A 19,460-nucleotide genomic window follows, 5' to 3' on the forward strand; every position below is an offset into this window, starting at 1 on the left:
ACCTTTATAAATGAATCTCTGCAGTTTATTAGTATACAATAAATGTCACCCACTGACATTTGCAAAAATGGCTCAGCTGATGGATGTGTGCAACACTGACCGCACCATCTTCATAGCTTTTAGGGGATCAGTATACTACTGAAGGGCACTTTGTCTGTGGCAGCGGGCACTGCACAAGCTGCACTACATCAGCACAGTAACACACAGACCTGCTGTCATTGACCGAACATTTTTTCAGCAGGGTTGATTTTTTTTCCTCAAGAGGCTGAAAGAGAGCTCATATCAGGGGATAATGTGCATATGAGGATAGGAAGAGGCTGACAGGGACAGACACATCAGACAAAGAGGAAATTGGTCAGTATAAAAAAACGTGAGTAATGCTGATGCCTGTTACCATGGAGATTGGGGTCAATGAATGGTTGCCATGGTGCCCGTACTTGGAATTCTGGGAAGGTGAAATTCTGACGTGTGTGTGTGTGTGTGCACTCTGAACTTGGAGGATAATCAAAGCAGAAGAATTTGCCTGTCTGACATGTCAATTCCTACTGATGTCATGGTAATTAGTGTATCATGGGACCATGACGGTTGAGGACGATTAAACATGCATATATGTAATATCAAATATTTCTATATATATACATATATGGAAATATGACAGATCACATGTTTTGACCTGATTTTTGTCCTAGCAAGCTAAGACTTTTTTGATGAAACCATGTAGTTAGTAGGTTTCTGGGTCAGTGTGTGTGTTTTCAGCTGTGCTGTTCTGCTTCTGATTCATTTGTTTATTTCCATTTGTCTGTCATCTCTGACATCTCATTTATATATATGTGTGTGTGTGTGTGTGTGTGTGTGTGTGTGTGTGTGTGGATATCCACCTGATGGCAGGATAAAAAGAGGTCATTGCCCATCTCTGCCTGATTTGCTGATTCAGCTTGTAAGTGTATATAATATATACTGTATGTATTTGAAAAAAGCATCAGTAAACTGTTGATGACGTAGTGATTGATATTGTAATGTATTAGTAAAGTACCATGTGCTTGTATATTCAGTATAAAGGCACAGATATGCATGGGTTTTAGGCCAGTGGCTCAGACATGGATAAACATAACGCAGGTTAACATTTTGCTTCTCACTAGACACATTTTACTGAAGGCCCATAGTGTGTAACAGGCACCTATCATGTCATTGCAGTAAATGTCTGTTATTTGTTGCATGTGAGCATTTGTGCCACTGGCTCTGGGCTTGTCTGATATTTAGAGAACCTGTGTTTTCCTCTTCCTCTGTCCCTGTGATCTTTGAAGTGATGTTGATGTAGATGTGATGCTGTGTGACACAATGAGTCTGGGAGACATGGGGTGAGGGTTTGGACCTGCCTGCGTATTTGTGTGTGTGTGTGTGTGTTTGTGAGAGAGAGAGAGATAGAAAAGAGAGAGAGAGAGTAGGAATAGATGATAGCCACGCAAGCTTCGATGCTGCAGTACACCAGCAGCGTGGGGGTACAAGAATAGATTCTACTCTTGTGTGGGTAGTTCTTGGGGCTGACGGGAGTGCACATGGAGCTAGTGCACGTGAGGTGCCCCTCCCCCTGCTTCAGTAGTGATGTCAGACCGTGTACAGTATGCTACTACTGGCGCCCATCCCCCCTGTCTTCTGACTGGCCAGCATCATCAGTGAAGCTGCTTTGGAATGTTGCTTCAATGTTTAAACACACATATTATACACACACCACACAAGTGTGTGCACGTGTCACTGGGACAAAATGCTGAAAAGCGCACGTTTCATCTGTGTCCTCGCATCTTTCATGCAAGCATCATGTTCTGCAGCATAATCCTCCATGGGAGTTACTTTTACTCCATTTCACTTTAATCCCATATCTCTGTGGTGCATGAGGATAGAGGGAACATATTAATAGCTAAAGTACGGGGTAGAGGGGTAGATAAGGACACTGCGCTATCAAACTGGCACATACTTTGATCTCAGGAGTGCTGTCTTTTGGTGTTTAACCTTGCCAGCGCTAACAAAGAGCTAACAACCTTCTTAGTAAATTTATTTTCAAAGCTTCCTCATCCATGTCAATATATACATGCACCTACATGTGTACACATGCTAAACATAAATTTAGCCTGCTTTCAACAACGGTGCTGAAAAACTTTGATTGAAAAGGTATCAGCTGTTACAGCTGTATTAAACAGTAAACAGTGTGTTTATTGGCGCTGTGTGCCGCCTGAGACGTGACATGCTTGTAATGAGCTTAGCCACCAGATTGAACAGCTGTTTGATATGCATTTGTTTGCTTCAGAGTGACCTAATCGAGAAGACAACACTGCTTTATTTTATGCAAAGCATCCTTGTTTATACAGAGCATCAATCAGAGCTCTGGTGTGCGTGTGTGTGTGTGTGTGCACATGTTTATATTTCAAACTAACATTTAGCAATTAAGCTGAAACATTCCAGAAGCATGTCAGAGAATCTTGGAGTAACTGTGCTCACATGCAATGAAAAGTTTGTGCTCGGTACAAGCAACTGTATGAAACAGTATGACTCATCTGTCGGACCACACATGTGCCTGTTTGCTGTGTGAGGGTCATGTTGTGGTAGATAAGACTTCCGTCTGTATAAACAAGGAGAATGAAGTTGACAGACACAAGTCAAGGAATAGCATCTCCCTCTGCATTGTTGGAAATCTCAGGAGCAGAAAGGAATTCTGGGAATGTTGTTCTCTGCAGCAGGTGCTACAGCTGACATCCACTGATCGCCAAAACCCCCTCCCCTCTCCCCACCCTCCCACTGTGCGCATCCCCTCTAGCAGGGCAGGTGTTTATCTTGTTCAGATGCTGCACGGCATCTCGCGTATGGTGTATATAATCAGCTGTTGGGGTGTAAGGAAGTTGAAGATGAGGGTGGGGTTCAGATTGTATGATGAGATCATCATCTATCGAGGTTTAAGGTTGACATGTCCCAGCGCATGCAGGGTGTGGTTTTTGGCTGGCTCAGGCTGTTGTTGAGGACTCTTGAGGAGTCGCCTTTTTGGTGGATGTAGAGGAGTGTTGAGGGAACTAAGCCTCTGTGGCCCACATACTGGGAGTTGCCATAACAACTGACCCTGTCAGTGTGGACATGGGGATGTGTGTGTCTGTGTTAGTGTACACTAATGGAAGAAGACCCCAAGGGGAATAACGGTAAAGGCTCCTCACCCACCCTAACCACCTGAAACACACACACACACACTGCTGAACGCCATCAAGTCCCATTATCTTAATATTTAATGAACATCACAATGGAAAAATGAAATAAAAGTAATTCAAGTACGTAGCTATAATATAACGTTGTTACTGTTTATTAGATTGCCGATCCGGAATATGTTGCTGCTGCCTCTTTCATCACCTCACCTTGTAGATACTTAAGTGCCGGTTGGTGTCTTTCTGCATGATGTCATTCATTGATTTTGCAGCTCAGCTGTGGCCACTAATCTTCCAGAGTGTTGCCTTTGTCGATCTCCTCATTAGGATTAATGTTCAAGTCAGTGAGACTGTGATGTGTGCTGACTGATTACAGCTTAATTTGGAGCAGGGTGAATTAAAGATACTGTAAATGCTACAGAATTAGGCTCTTCTTTTACATTCTTCTTTCTGTCATGTGTTTTTACCTTGTTATTCTCTCTGTTCTGTTTTCTTTAGATGTCGCTGACACAGTCATTTCTGGTTATTTGTTATTAGTCGCTGTGATATTTTGGATCACCACTAATCCAAGAATCTCCCTAAACAAGAGTTTGAATCTTGTTCTGACAGTGACATTATTTTATTTCAGCTTAACATGTGGTTCCTTTTCTCAGAAACTGCATTACTGAAAAACAGATCTGATGAACTGTGTGGCTTTGTGTTCTCTCTGCAGGGCTGGTATTGATGATGTGGAGACAGATGTGGTGGAAATTGAAGCAAAGCTCGACAAGGTATGAACCTCACTTGCATGAATTTTTTTCTGTAGACTTTTCAGCTCAAAAAATATCAAGCATGTGCCATATATGCAGGTTTTAGCTGTATGGTTTATACTAAAACAATATACATACTAATAATTAACGATAATTAACGAACATTTAAGGTCGATAGATATCTGTTTTTACAAACACACACACAGAATTCTGTATCCTGCACATTTACAGCAGCAATGACACAACATCTCCGACTAAATGACGACTGAGCTCCTTCTTTAATTTGTGGACAAAGTAAAAGTCTAATAATTTTCCTCTGTTTCAAGAGACCCCTGTAAAAGTGTGACCCTTTAACAGGCAAACCTCAGCCGTGCCTCCAGACTAGATGAGCTAGTTTTTTTGGTGTTTGTTAGCGTTTCCACTATTTTAAAATTTGCAGTGGAAACCTGCATGATCCTGGGTCATACTCTGTACTGTGGTAATCAGCTTATGTTGTTTGTTTGTGTGACTGTGCAACGTTCAGGCTCTCACTGCCACGTTGTTATGGACCTGTTGGCATGACAGGCTCCTCAGAATGATGCAGTGGATTAGAATTAGAAATACCAAAAAAGTTGTTGACCACAAACCTTCTCCATAATGACCCAAAAGAGTTGACCTGTACCTTCTATGTTAGGACACAAACCTATCAATCACTCACACAAATGTGGCTTTTGATTGACATTGTTTTAATACTAAAGTATCTCAGATATAGAGAATGTCTATAAGCAGTTCTTTCTCTGTCAGTCAGCTCTCTGTGTCTCTCTCCACCTTTGATTGTTGTGCTTTCACTCTGTGTTATCTAAATGTCAACACTATTTAAACCAGGAAACCACAGCAGACATGAGTTAATTTATTTAATAGGTTCATGCACAGCTAGATAACACACACACACACACACTCAGACACAGTCATGGTTGTTGCAGTGAGCACACTGAACAAACACTGATTAAATTCTGTAGAATTAAAGCTCCACACATCAGAGCTCTGTTATATGAGCATGTGATGCTTTATTTCTGCAAGCAGTACAGGAATGACTCATTATTACTGCTATTGAGATAATGAATTAATGGTCTTATTTAATAGAAGCAATGTATTTCTAAGAGGTTTTGTGCTCTGAGGTGCATTATAAATGAATCACACTTTTGTTCAGAGGGCACAAAAAGATTAATTTTTACTCGCAGTCTATTATGGAATAGCTGTGTGATTGTTGGACCTTATTGGTCATAAAGATGACTATGTATGAGGAACCAGCAGGAATGGATGGCCGGCTGTCTCCAGGGAGTGAGCTGAGATAATGCTTGCTTCAGATGAACTCAGAACTCAGAGAGAATTTATAGGATGAGGTAGTGTTATTGTGGTTAGGTGGTGACTGCACCATCTTCAGACTGCAGTCTCCATGCATCCATCTTGTGCACCTTGGAGATAATTTAGCGGACTAACATGCTCAAAATGACAAATTGGTTGGGACATTTTCTGCACCTTATTACATGTCCATGCCCACAACAGAGCACACAAAACACAAATCTGCAGATTATTTCCACCCCCAGCAGGTCATGACCCTCCAATGAACTTTGAGCCCCCTCTGGGCATCATTCAAAGATAAAAAGGGAGAGGTTTCCATCAGGGTGATTTGTTCTGTTCAGCAGGGGGCCTCTCTGATGCTCTGAAGCTTAGAGGTAGACCTCTGTGCGAGGGATGTATTCTGATAAATGTGAAAACATTTGATGAGGTTTTCTGTCACGACTCACACTGAAATGGCATAAATATTTTACATGTTTTTTAAATTTCTGCTTTGTGACCTAATATCTGTGGATCTGTGGAACTAGCAAACATGTGTAAATGTCCATTCTACACCTCAGTGCCCTGCAGAGACTCTGCATTACACTGTAACTGTTGCGGTCAATTAACACAGCAGGGTCTGTCATGTGGTACCAGATGTGGCATTTTGGCTCCAAGTGGACCCCTGTTGTTCTTCCAGCCCATTTATTATCAAAACCAGACACATATACTTTGCCCCTAATGGCCATGCTCAGGCCCTGGGGGCTTAGTACAGCCTACGATGAGATCAGATTTCCTGTGTCAGACATGTGGTGGTGGAGCAGCAGCATCATACCTCTACATGTTTTTCTGAGGATTCATATCAGTGTCAGGCATTTACACGTGAATTTATACATTATAGTGTGTGATCTACACCTTGTACAAGTGTGCCAAACTCCACCAGCTCATTTCAGCAATGTTCACGCTGCGAGAGTGAAGGACTTACAGCCAGTCAACCAGTAAACCACACTCACATAGTGACAACCTTGGGAACTACTGCACCAAATGAGATAATTAAAGGCTTACTGCACTCTCTCTTCTGTATACCACACCTCACTGAAACACAAACACACACATGTTCGGATTGTGTTGTGCACACAGCTGCGTTAGAGCACCAGTAATGACAGTGTACTGCTTTGTAACTTATCATATTACCCGTAGGGGGGGTAGCGGTGTGGTGTTTAAAAGTGTACATACCATCACTGTCATCTGTCTGCACCTGGTAATATGTATTTACAATTATGTTCTTTTGTATCAGTCTGAAATTAGAACCCACACTTTGTGTCCATTACTTGTTCACATTCTTTCCTAAAATTCCCAGCATGCACTGCTGCAGCGCCTCTTGATATTTTTGGCCATGTCTTCTTGGTGATTTTTATCCATCGTTTTATCCATGCAGCTAGTTTTATCCGCGGCTCTGCAGTATTAGTTCCACCACATTAGTCCCGACTAAAACATCTCCCTCACTATTAAATGGATTCTGTTCAAAGATTACATTCATGCTGCAAAGAGATTGACATGAGCACTGACATGCAGCCTAAACACTCACCTATGAAGTCACCCCTTTAATAACATTTTTAGTCAAATGTTAGATCCTGGTGATATTTGGCGAGTACACTGACATTCCACTCTGTTCCTGTAGCATCACCTAGCACTTTGTGTCTTCTGGTTTTAAAAGGCAGCTTGGAAGGCAGACCCCGCTCCCCAAAAATCACATCCTACTCTGCGTGTTGAGCTCCAATGGGCTGACCAAGCAACTGATTAAAAAGATTGAAAATAAATCACATTGAAAGTGACTCCTCTTGGCCAGGCAGCTTTGTCAGCCTTTCCCTTATGTTTGTTTCTGGGGTTTAGTACACAGAATGAGGCCAAGGGATGTCATGATGCCTGTCTGGACCCAGTGGCTCTGTTAACCAGTATTTTAGGTTCTGACCAGACCTATTTTAAATAGTTTGCTCACATTTTATTTTGGCATGTGCAATATGTTTGACTAAAATTATACTTGTGCAGGCCAGCAGCTGTGAATGGTGCATTCAAATAATTTACATGTCTTTACTTTATAAGGTAGGCATGTGGTGATTGTGGTAAGCAGCTGAGGATCATTGCTGTATTAAGTAGTTATGTTCCTCTGATCACCTCAGTCATTTATATCTTTTAATGAGCGTATTAATTCAAATTCCAAATAAATCCTCACCTTTCATTTTAATGCCAGTCTCAGCCTCCGCTGGCCTCGTTACAAACACAAGGATTGTTCTAAATTTGAATGTCCTCTCACATTTTGCATGCGACTAACAATTATTCTAAGCTTTGTTTGATTTACGTCACCACTGTACCTATTAATATCACTTTGCCTTGTATCAAGGAAAACATGTGACTCTTTAAATAGACCTGGGTATTAAAAGTGTTTTTTTCCTGCACCCCATTAGCTGGTGAAGCTGTGCAGTGGGATGATTGAGGCTGGCAGGGCGTACGTCAGTGCCAACAAGCTCTTTGTTAACGGCATCAAAGATCTGTCCCAGCAGTGCAAGAAAGAGGAGATGATTTCGGTGAGTAGAAGAAAACAATGGATGTAAAAACTGAGCTGAATGTTTGAGGGTCAGCTATCAACAAATGATGACTCATCTGCCTTTGTGTGAACATTCCAGTGATTCCACACATAAATAGTAACAGTAAATAATATGTACAGTTGTGCTCATATGTATTACAAACCATACATGGCAAGGTATGCACTATTCTTTAATGACAAACACGTTATTTATTGTTAATCAAACTGTAGGGCATCACAGAAACATAGCAATGGAGAAACTACGGAGATAGTCCATGTTAAAAAATGTGTGTACCCTTATGTGTTATCACTATGTGACATTATTGTGTGACATATTATTGTATAAAACATATTGTGCCAAAAAGAAAGTGGCCAATATTTCACAAAGTCTTCCAGCGTGTGTAAACTTCTGAGCACATCTGTATAAACAGTTTTGTCCAGACTCAAAGTCACCCAGCTGTTGTAAGCATGAGAGAAGTGACCACATGTAGACAGGAGATGTTTATGCTGAGAGATTACACGGCTGCAAGCAGAGAGAGCCCAAACCTACTTTATGGATGAAACATTTGGAACTGGATTTCCTGTCAGTATGCATGTCGCCTTGGTAGCTTTGGGGTACAGCAGTTAGACGTCAAGAATTACTTTAACTTTTTTCAGATACAAAACATACTTTGTGGATGGTAGAGACTGCCACCATGTTGTTAATCTGAAGCCTGTGCTTACTCTGTGTGTGTGTGAACATTGCAGGAATGCCTTGAAAAGTGTGGAGAAAGTCTTCAGGAGATCGTCAACTACCACATGGTAAGACACTTATACTCACAGGGTTTTAGCCACAGGCGAAAGGTCGAGGTCGAGTGGTGTTCAGACACGCCCAGGTCTTCCCGGCATTTTAAAATCTTTCAGATACTCAGTCCCCCCTGGGCCCAGTATTACACACACACAGTTTTCTGTGACATCTCTCTGTGATGGTGAATCTGTCCACACTGACCACTGCTCATGTCTGTGTCTGATCCAAACCATGTGCTTAACTAGAAGTCTATGGCTGCTATAACACACACACCTCCACTTATTCACAGAGCCGCGTGACTCCAGCAGGAGTCTCCTCATGACAGAGTGTGATAATCTCTGTGAATCTGATGATACATGAGTGGAAAGGCATTTAAAGAAATATTAGTGCTCAACGTGTACAGAACATGTTCTTTTTCTTTGACCAAGTTCAATTTTCCACACAGATGTTATTATTATTCTAAAAATGAGTTGGGGTGGACGTTTATGGATGTGCTAATGAGACACAGACAGGGTTTTCTCCTGGTTTATTCGTCAGAAAAACTGGTTTTAGTTTCAGATTGACTGAAAGGTGTTTTTCAGACAGTGGGGTATGAACACATTTCTTTATCATTTTTACGCTCCCACACATATCACCTCAGATTCCAGAATGATGGGAGAAGTATTAGAAGTGAAAAAACACAGCATGTCTGCTCATGTTTGGAGCTTGTGCATCGGCACTTTGTGCTGCAGCACACACTAAAAGTAAGAATCAGAAGTATGTGATTATGAAGACAGGACTGATTGGTGCTTCTATAAACCAGCTGACTAGAGCGCTAAAAAGGGGAGAAAGAGCAAAAGAAGGTATGATAAGGAAGGGAGGAGAGAGCTAATAGGAGAAGAGGGAGTGAGTGACCCAGGAAGCTTGCTACAAAAATAAGAAATATAGGTCTTTCTGATTGAACATCGCTAAGCTCCATTTTATGCCTGACATTTGGAATCAAATTTAAGGGCTGCACTCTATGGTCTATCAATGACATTTTCTCTTCTTTCTATAAAGTCACGTCTTTTCCTTCCTACCTATAACAGGCAGTGGCATGTTGGGTGTTTTTCTGCTGTAGATTTTTGCCTCGTTACCTTCTAAAAATATCAGGCAGCATAGTGTTTGGCTGTTTGATAGTGGTATTATGTCTCACCACCTGTTTCTTCATCCTCATCGTCCCTGTGTTCTCTTGGTTCAATTACCCTTCACTAAAGGTGTCCCAGTCCTCCACTCTAACACCGAGGAATTACACTAATAGCTTGTCTGGCAGGTGGTATGAATGGAGGAGTGGAGGGAAAGATGGAGTGAAAGGGAAATCTGTCTTTGTTCGACCACCCACTGATGCCTACTCGCTGAAGAGACAGAACAATAGAATCCCCCGGTAAATAATGTAATAAGCAAATGTGTCTACTTCTGAACATACATAAATCATACCACAGGTTTCAGCAGAGAGGCAGTAATATCATAGTCAGTGAGATCATCCACAGGTTTCCTGTGAATGAAGTTTTCTCTGGAAAGTCATTTCTGTGGTTTGCTTTCCATGCCAGATGCTGCAGATAGAGGAGAGACTGCTGATGAGGATCTTGAGCATGTTAGGAAATTGAATGTGCACCCCTTGTAGACTGACTGACAGCCCAGGGCAGTATAATCAGTATGATCCGGATTGGATTGGTTTCTATCTGGTACTTCATGAGAAACAAGTTGGTGGAAGATGTTTTCATTTGACTGACATGAGGAGTCTCAGCAAGAAAAAGTCTCATCTCACCAAATCTCAAATCGTCAAATCTCACCTGATAATAGGGAGGGGTTGGATAAGGTGTGAGTTACAAATAGATTACATCTTCTACCTGTTTAAATTAAGAACATATTGCACAGTAATTTTTAACCTGTTTATAAATGTGCATAAAAACTCTACTTAATGCCCCGCTTAATGCAACAGCCCTTTAAAAAGTCATTTATAAGCTCTGCAGTAAGAAATAGCAGGTGATTCATATTCCCACACTGAGTGCAGGCTTCTACCTCTCACAACATTTCTGAGAGCCCACTGACATCTTCAGGGACATCGTGTGGATGGAGGCTTACACATAAACTAAGCCTGTAATCCTCAATGTGTGTTTATAAACTAGGGATTGCTATAGAAAGTTTAATCCTCTTGTTGTACACAATGTATGTGTATGATTATGGAGCAGTCACAGCACAGCTCTGTGTGTGCGTGTGTGTGTCTTGTTTTCCATGCACATGAATAAATTAACAGGAATGGCAGACATTTATCCATAATATAGATGGATGGTCTGATCACCTGCAGCTGCTGCATGTTCAATATACTAGCCAGAAATACAGAAATGAGAGACGAATAGAATAGTGGCTCACAGGATATTAAAGGAAAATACATAAAGTGGACAGAAGAGTGAGAGGATGGAAGGAGGCGAAGTCTCATAGTTAACAGGAAGGGAGATGTGGGAGCCTATGAGGCTAAAAATCTGTTGAGGCAGCAGCTGTGTGCGCGCACATGTGTGTTTGTCCTTATCCTTTTTCCCTTTGGCATAATCCGCTTCAATAATAGTGTGAAAGGGTTTGTATTGCCATCTTGTGGCCAGTTGCTACATCTGCAGGTTTGCAGCTTTACAGTTACACAGGTCTTTAATTGGTGTGTGCTTTTTCTTCCCTTTCAGATTCTATTTGATCAGGCTCAGAGGTCGATCAAACAGCAGCTTCACACCTTCATCAAAGAGTGAGTGTCTCGTCTCATCACAGTAAATAAACTAATCTTTCTCCCACTGCCAAAAAAGGAAGATGTGGTGAGAGAAGAGGTGGCAGAGAATGTGTCCTCTAACCACATCCAGAAACAAAGCCCATATATAACCAGTAATCTAATATTTGAAAGACACATTTGTCATAAATATCACAGCAGTTTATTCTTCTCTCCCTCCTTTAGGGATGTGCGCAAGTTTAAAGACACTAAAAAACAGTTTGATCGGGTGCGTGAGGACATGGAGCTGGCCCAGGTGAAGAACGCACAGGCACCCAGGAACAAGGTGCATGAGGCAGAGGAGGCCACACAGGCCCTCATCCTGAGCCGCAAGGCCTTCAGGCACCTGGCCTTGGACTACGTGCTACAGGTGAGACACACTCAAACTGCAGGTGGTAATACAAGTGTTGTCCAATAGGTGGCACTGCTACTCAACATCTGCTGAGCTCATGTGTCCTGCTGAATGTGGTAGAGGGGGCAGTTCAGACTGTGGAATAAATCAGGAATATGATTTTTGTTTTTTGCTTTTGGCAGATTAATGTGCTTCAGGCCAAGAAGAAGTTTGAAATCCTGGATGCAGTGAGTGGCTCAGATCCATCTTCTTTGTCTTTACATTAACATGTGAATGTAATCACACCTGATTGGTTCGTTTTCTCCCCATGTCTCACTGCAGATGCTGTCCTTCATGCGAGCCCAGTACTCTCTGTTCCAGCAAGGCTTTCACATCCTAGATGAGATCGACCCCTATATGAAAAAACTGGCCGCGCAGGTATGACGAAACAAACACTTCCAGAGATTGATACTTTCTTTGCTCTGTAGCCTTTTCTTTTAGCCAATAACACATAATTATTCCTAATGTAACCAGATAACTTTGTCATAAATTGTCTTACTTAATTTTCTGACCCATTCACTGCTGCTCTCTATCAGCTGGATCAGCTGGTCATCGACTCGGCCATGGAGAAGAGAGAGCTGGAGCACAAACACGCCCTCATCCAGCAGAGGGTGAGACAACAACACAACTCTTATCTCACAGCCTGCATTGTCAACAACATTCACTTCTACTTAAACCCTTTAAAACAAGTTATTAAAGACAAAATACTGAAAATATAAGTATAATTTATCCCCTATGACCGATACTGAATAAACATTAACAAAGTTAATGTCACTTCACCCTAAATTCAACTTTATATAACCCATCTCACTCAGCAATACTGCAGATGCACCCTGCCCATCCACTCAAACACAACTAAAGCAAGGATGCTTCTGTCCACCTAATGAAAAATATATGTTCAGTAAAAAGGACGGAATGCCAACACTGAATCAATGTCCCTTTGCTGTCTGAAGCTTCTCAAGACAAAACATTGTTCTTTCATTCACAGCCAGGTTTGTTCAAAAGCAGATGATTCCTTATTTGTATCTACACTTGTAACATCATGTTGGCATCTGCTTGATAAGGGCAGATGTTTTGTTTAGTTTTATTTTAGGCCTGTCAGGGGGAGGTCCTTGAAGGTGGATAAACAAGATTTTTTGGTCCATATTTTATGTGTCATGTACCATGCTGTGCTCCTCCTAATTCAGCAGAAGCACAGATAAAAACACAGACTTTATCAGTCTGAAATCTAACATGTGTTTCCTAACAACAAGGTTATATCATGTATTGGCATCAGTTCCATTGTTTGGGGGAAGTTCTGATGTATTTTTTTACTTGTTTTTTTTATGATGCAGCCCTAAAAATAAAAAAAAATAAAAGTTTATAAGTGATCAGTGTAGTTTATAGTAAAAATCAGCTTCCACTCAGTGAGATATATTTATTTTATATCTCAGCTAAAGAAAAACAATTCCTTCAAACTGACCAGCAGGCACACTCATGCACAGATGCATAGAAATCATCCATCTGTTGCTGGAAAGAGATGCCAAAAACATGGCTGTTTTTCTGCCTGAATTGGCCCTCCTCTCTGATCAATTCAGCTGCCAAGTGGAGGAATCCTGCCAGACCTGGCAAACAGGTTTGTGCCCTAATGGCCTTTCAGAAACTCTTAAGTGATGCTGCTTGACTGACTTGTAATTAATTTAGACTTTAGACGGCAAAGTTAACATGATTCATGACTAATGTTAGATAAATCTTTACATGAGATTAATAATCCCCAAAGCTTTGTCCATTTTAAGAGCCCACATTGATCAGGTCCCACATCATATTTTAATGCTGTAAAGATAATTCAGTGGTTCTCCTATAACAACTTCTTTTTCTCTCTTCCCTCTGGCCCTGCGTGACCTCATTTTTCTGTCATCCAGACTCTGATGCAGGTTAGTTCATTTTTTTTTTCTTTTCATCTTACACATTAAACTCTCCCATGGTTTCCTGGTTTTAAGTGTATTAAACTAAGATTTCTGATAAAGACAAACATGGCAGGTCTCTGGCCTATATTAATATCTGAGCTGCATGAATGTTTGAATCTTTGAATAATTAAATTTTGTTCTCTAAGCACACAACCAGTATAAAGGCTTGAATTTTAAAGTCCTTTTTAATATTTGCTCTAATACTTTGATGCATATTCTCTTTTCATGACTTTATTTGAGACCATGCAGACATTTGTTGTTATTGTGTAAATATGTGTGTTTGTGTGTAGTGCTGTAGAACAGGTAGGGTGAGCAGAACAGCGATAGTTTCATGGTATAAATGTGTTGTTCTTAGTGGTTTAGTGCAATCGTCGTGTGTGTTTTTCTTTGCATATAAATCCTTTAAAGCGTGACTGTGTGTATGTGTGATGGGTGTGTGTGTTAGCATTTATTGACAAGCATCACAGCAAGCAAACCCTGCCTGTTAAATGCCTCTGATACTTACACATTCAGATATGGTGTTAGAGTTTGTGTTTCGGTGGAACTTTTAAAGCTGTAATACCATATTACAGCTTTAAACACAGTTTGGTGGTTTTCTCTACGCTGCCTGAAACTCATACAAAAACTGACTGTTCAAACATCAAAGGTGTGTCTCACAGTGTCTGGGGTTCTATCTGCTCACATGGAGCAAACCCAGGCTTTCTTGTTAGTGTCATACATGCTCATGCAAGTGCAATTCAATATAATGTTGGAAGGAAATAGCCCAATCAAGCTTTGTGCCATGATGTCTGTGATGGTGGTAGTGGTAGTAACACGAGTACTTATCTTATTATCTTATTTTGTGGTAGTCATATAAACGCTTGTTGTGCCATCACTAGAGTAAAATGTCCTTCAGAAGCAGCAGTGTGATCTGAGCACAGCTGGCGTCGCTCTCTGATGTCGTCCTCTGCTGTAGTTCCAGCTCTGGTAATCACAGAGCCAGAGAGGTCACTATGTCACCAGCGATTGTGAGAGATGTGCCGGTGCACGATGCCAGCCTCAACCCACGTCCTCCTCCACCCGCTGCCAGCTCCAGCCAAAGTCAACAGATGGCATTGCACCATAGAGTAGTGCATGAGAGGGAGGAGGAAAAAGATGCAGATATATCTGAAATATTTCCCCCACTGCAAAGTAAATTTCCATGAGTTAAATTTAGACAAAGAGAATTTTCCATCAGGTAAAGCTTTAAAGCTGGCTTCAGGTCCTCAGATAGAAAACTATCCTCCTGTCTACAACTAAAAAAAACATTTCACACAAACGCCTGAAGTGAAATGAGTCTCATAGCATCAAGAGATACAGGTGTCTGGTTGCTGCTGTCTCCGTGCCGTCTCCCTGAACATTGGCTGCTTTTCTCAGGCCTTATATGCAAATCATGCAAGAAACGAAATGGTGAGACAGCAGAACGTTTGAATTATAGATGATGCACATTCTTTATTGATGTGCCTCTGCTGCAGGAGTCATACTTGTAGGAAAATAAGAAAGAAGATGAAGTTATTTTTAGAGCATGCAAGAAGAGACACGATACAGTAATCTGTGTGTAGGATGGAAGGAAAGGTCAACACTGATAAAGACATTTTTGACATTATCATAAAGCCACAACAGAGATCTTGTCAGGAACTGTTTGAATCTTTCTGTCTCTGTATGCTCACCAGCTGTCACTTTCCTTCCTCGTTTTTTACCTCCCCATTGCTTTGGCCAACACTGCAGACCCCACTCCCTGTCTGTATATCACCTTGTCTCCCCCCCTCAGACCATGCACTCCCTCTTTTTCTTGTCCCACAGAAGTATTTAATATATGCAGGACTTTATTGTGGCTCCCAGGGGAACTGCTGTCATAGACCTCGCCTCCTCCATTGTTACATCTTTTGGCTGCAGGCTACGGCAGACAGAGGAAAAAGAACTGTTTGTTTCTTTTTTGTAAAAAAGAACTGTTTGTTTCTTTTTATGTAAAGACACATAATGTATACAGTGTGTGAGGTTTCAATCCAGCCACTTACAACAGTGTCATCTCTCCTTATAGTTCCTGTCTTTGCTGTCAGACTGGTACAGAGAGTTCAGTGTTTAATGTCTCTGTTACATACTTTTACACACTTTGCGGGAAGCAGCCTGCAGGTGTTGAGCTGGCTGGCTGCCACCTGCTGCGCTGTCACTGATTTATTGAGTGACTTTCTGACGCTCCTGGTACATTTTTGATTACCAGATGCAGGCCTTTACAGGTTCTGATAGATGTTTACACAACATCGCTGGAATAATGTAACAGGTATTGGCCCTGCACACTGCGGCCTCCTGGTGGTGGGCCCTCTTCAGCCTCCTGCTCTTTGCCACTTGTGCGCCGCATTCCTGCGCGTTCCAGGCTGATTTAAGGTGGGAAGAGGGGGCTCTGGGATGGTGTTTGGGGAGCCATAATATCAGCTTGATTAAGCAGGAACAGTTTCCAGAGCCGCAGACAGATGGAGAGCTGACTCCTTTCAGAGAACCCCGAGCTCCAGGATTGTTTCGGGGTTAGAGGGGAGCCTTAAATCGCGCTGTGGGCCTGCAGGGGATGAAGCTTGCCGGCCTCCTCGCTGTATAAGTGAAATGTTTGATCTCCAGCAGCAGCCGTGACCGGGTCACTGGGGCACGAGCACTGTGTGACAGCTGTATGGTAATGAGGGCTCGCGCCACATACATGCGGCGGGAGCATTGTGCAGGTGGCGTGTTGTGGAGGAACGGCACGAGCGTGCCGCTGTTGGCTGGCAGTCTCTCATCTGGACTCGTGTGGGATGCGCATCTGACTCCCGGCTCCTCAGGCTGATTATTTATTATTAAGTTATTTTGATTATTTATTTTAAATGCTGTTCACAAAGATGAAGATATTTGGCAGAGTCGAGTATGTGCTGGTGAGGCCTTACTTTTTTTATTGCTGTTTGTCTCTTTAGCCACTTTATCAAAAGCTTTAATTTAACACTGGTTCCACTCAGATGTATATCATTTCAATTTTCAATCTACGTTTAGGTGTGTCTATCTTTTTCCAACATAAATACATTGTAGGAATGTACCCTCTGCAGTGCTTGTATGGAAAAGGAGCTTAAATGTCTCATCCCACTCCTCTGTCCCACCACGTGGTGTGAGTGTTTCTTTATAAACCTCTGTCTGTCTCTTCTTCCCCTCTGAATCTTAACACTTATTGTAATCAGTTTGTGTTGAGTTGTTGATTGTTGTCACCCCAGTGACAATCAAAGTCAAAGGACAAGAAAAAACCAGTGTATTCTGAAGAACCAGATTTGTGTTGGTTGTTGTCCACCCTTCTGCACAGCTTTCTATGCCCATTATTACCTTACTCTAACAATAGTGAAACTTATCTGTGGCTTCAGCCCTTTGCTTTGTTATTCACTTTGCTGGGCAGATGGCATCTTGCGCTAAAGGCCGTTCCTGGGAAATCCAAGAAAGGAAAGAAACTAGAGAAGGTTTCAGCTCTCAGGTAGAGATCTGATGCAATGTTTAACCATGAACTAATCCTATTGTGCAGAGGATAGAGGCAGGGTTTCTGTCACACATATCATACTGTAAGGAGTTCTGGAAAGGGCTCATCTCTATTTCCCCTTGTCGCTATAGGTCCTTGATGTATCACTGACATATTTGTCTTGCAAAAAAGTCATAACAACTGTTCATCTTTGAGGGGTCCTGTCAGTTGCTATCACTGGTACATTGGAAGAAGGCCTTAACTCAGTTCTCATACATATTCTGTTCCCAGGATTTTTCTTACGATGACCCCAAGTTGGAATTCAACACGGATGCACCCAATGGTGTGGTCATGGAGGGCTACCTCTTCAAGAGGGCCAGCAACGCTTTCAAGACCTGGAACAGGTGAAATGCCACTGGTTACATCCCACAATCCCACAATAACAACAAGAACAAAGCATACAGATTTTGTAATATAAAGACATGCTCATCAAAATGTGTCTGTAAAGACAATATTGCCAGCACCCTCAAAGTTTTGATAAAATTGTGTGTATTTTGACGAGAAAGGGAAAAGTGACATATAGGCATGCAGGCGGATGATGGATTTGTCTCAGTGTGTCTTAACCAATAATGTTGTGATTCTGCAGGCGGTGGTTCTCCATACAGAACAGCCAACTGGTTTACCAGAAGAAATTCAAGGTACGGTTTAAATCTATAATTTGATGTTCTATTTTTCATCACTGAAGCCTAAGACTTCAGGTGATTTTTACCTTAGATATATTTAAAGTAAAGAAAAGCTCCTCTACGCCATATCTTGATAAGCTTATGGCATAGAGGGAATCTTTTTAAAGGTTTATTTTCAAATCAATTCTATGAATCTGGTTCTTAAAAGTCTCTGCAACTCAGCTGTGATGTAACAGAAGTGAAGAACATCTGAGTGTCCCACACTGCCAGTGCCTAGAGTCTGTCAAGTGTGAATAGATGAGTTCATCATTTGCATGTTAGCAGAGAAATAAGGAAGCAGGTACTGGCTTGTTTTGTCAGTCATGAACAGCGTAGAGTTATTTGTGAACTTTAAAGCATGTGCCGGCTCTCACACTCGTCTCTGCTGACAGGATTCTCTGACAGTGGTAGTTGAGGACTTGAGGTTGTGTTCTGTCAAACTGTGTGAAGACAATGAGAGGAGGTTCTGCTTTGAGGTGGTTTCACCCACTAAGTAAGTGTGTGTTCATCTAAAGGAAGTCATTCTTATTTTTTCAGATGTGGCATATTATTGCAGTTTTGAATGAACTAAAGCAAACACATTAACAGACAGATATGGCATTTTATAACTGGCCTGTATATACTTAGGAGCTGCATGATGCAGGCTGAGTCAGAAAAGCTGCGGCAGGCCTGGATCCAAGCAGTCCAAGCTAGCATTGCTTCTGCTTACAAAGACATCACTGACAACTATTACATTGAGGTATGAACATTTGTGCAAACACATGCATGTGAGACTTCAACACATTTATGTTTAATTCCAAATTGTTCTCATATGTCATTAAACTTCCATTTGGAACCTGCTCTTTCTGTCATTGCAGCGTTTGGACCGAACGGCCTCTCCCTCCACCAGCAGCATCGACTCTGCCAGTGAGCCCAGAGAGAGGGGGGACAGGGCTGATCGAGGTGTTCGGGGTGGAGGAGGTGGAGAAAGCCTCCTCCAGCGGGTACAGAGTCTGCCCGGCAATGAGCTGTGCAGCGACTGCGGCCAGGCAGCTCCCTGCTGGGCTTCTATCAACCTGGGAGTGCTGCTCTGCATCGAGTGCTCAGGGATCCACAGGTAGCTGCATTCAGCACTTAAGCTGCTCTCCCACATGCACTTTTGTTCTGACTCAGGATGTTGTATGATGACATCAGTTAAGCAAAACATTTAAACAAACTTATCCTGTTGACTCCAGTCAATGGAATGGTTTAGACACAAAAATAGTCATTATTACATGAGTCATCCTCCTACATAGATATAGTCTGTTGGCAGTCTCCTCATCCTCATGTGTGCTGCACACATGCTTGAGACTTGACTTGATTCCTTGGATATGGTTTTCCATGACATTAGCTTACTCAAAACATCTTAAATTTATAATGCGTGATGATTCATAGAGAGGATTAAAACCTAAGTCTAACTAAACTAAGAAAATCCCCCTTACTACACTTGTTTTATTTTTACAACGTACGTGATGCAATAAAGCTTTACTTTTTATTCACAGGAAGTCACAGT

The 19,460-nt window shown here is 41.8% G+C and overlaps 1 protein-coding gene across 6 annotated transcripts in view; it reads left to right on the plus strand.

Moving 5' to 3' along the window:
• Positions 1-19,460, plus strand: part of LOC114435622 (arf-GAP with coiled-coil, ANK repeat and PH domain-containing protein 3-like) — a 44,899-nt gene that overhangs the window by 18,377 nt on the left and 7,062 nt on the right. For all 6 annotated transcript variants that reach the window (XM_028405478.1, XM_028405480.1, XM_028405479.1 and 3 more), the window contains exons 2-15: positions 3,895-3,952; positions 7,714-7,833; positions 8,580-8,633; positions 11,313-11,371; positions 11,576-11,759; positions 11,924-11,968; positions 12,063-12,158; positions 12,317-12,391; positions 13,682-13,693; positions 17,499-17,611; positions 17,854-17,905; positions 18,322-18,422; positions 18,557-18,668; positions 18,787-19,025. In XM_028405478.1, the coding sequence (XP_028261279.1) occupies positions 3,895-3,952; positions 7,714-7,833; positions 8,580-8,633; positions 11,313-11,371; positions 11,576-11,759; positions 11,924-11,968; positions 12,063-12,158; positions 12,317-12,391; positions 13,682-13,693; positions 17,499-17,611; positions 17,854-17,905; positions 18,322-18,422; positions 18,557-18,668; positions 18,787-19,025 (1,320 nt within the window). The remainder of the gene's footprint in view (positions 1-3,894; positions 3,953-7,713; positions 7,834-8,579; positions 8,634-11,312; positions 11,372-11,575; positions 11,760-11,923; positions 11,969-12,062; positions 12,159-12,316; positions 12,392-13,681; positions 13,694-17,498; positions 17,612-17,853; positions 17,906-18,321; positions 18,423-18,556; positions 18,669-18,786; positions 19,026-19,460) is intronic.

This window comes from Parambassis ranga, chromosome 5 (assembly GCF_900634625.1).
Source record: "Parambassis ranga chromosome 5, fParRan2.1, whole genome shotgun sequence".
In the NCBI taxonomy this organism is placed as follows: domain Eukaryota; kingdom Metazoa; phylum Chordata; class Actinopteri; family Ambassidae; genus Parambassis; species Parambassis ranga.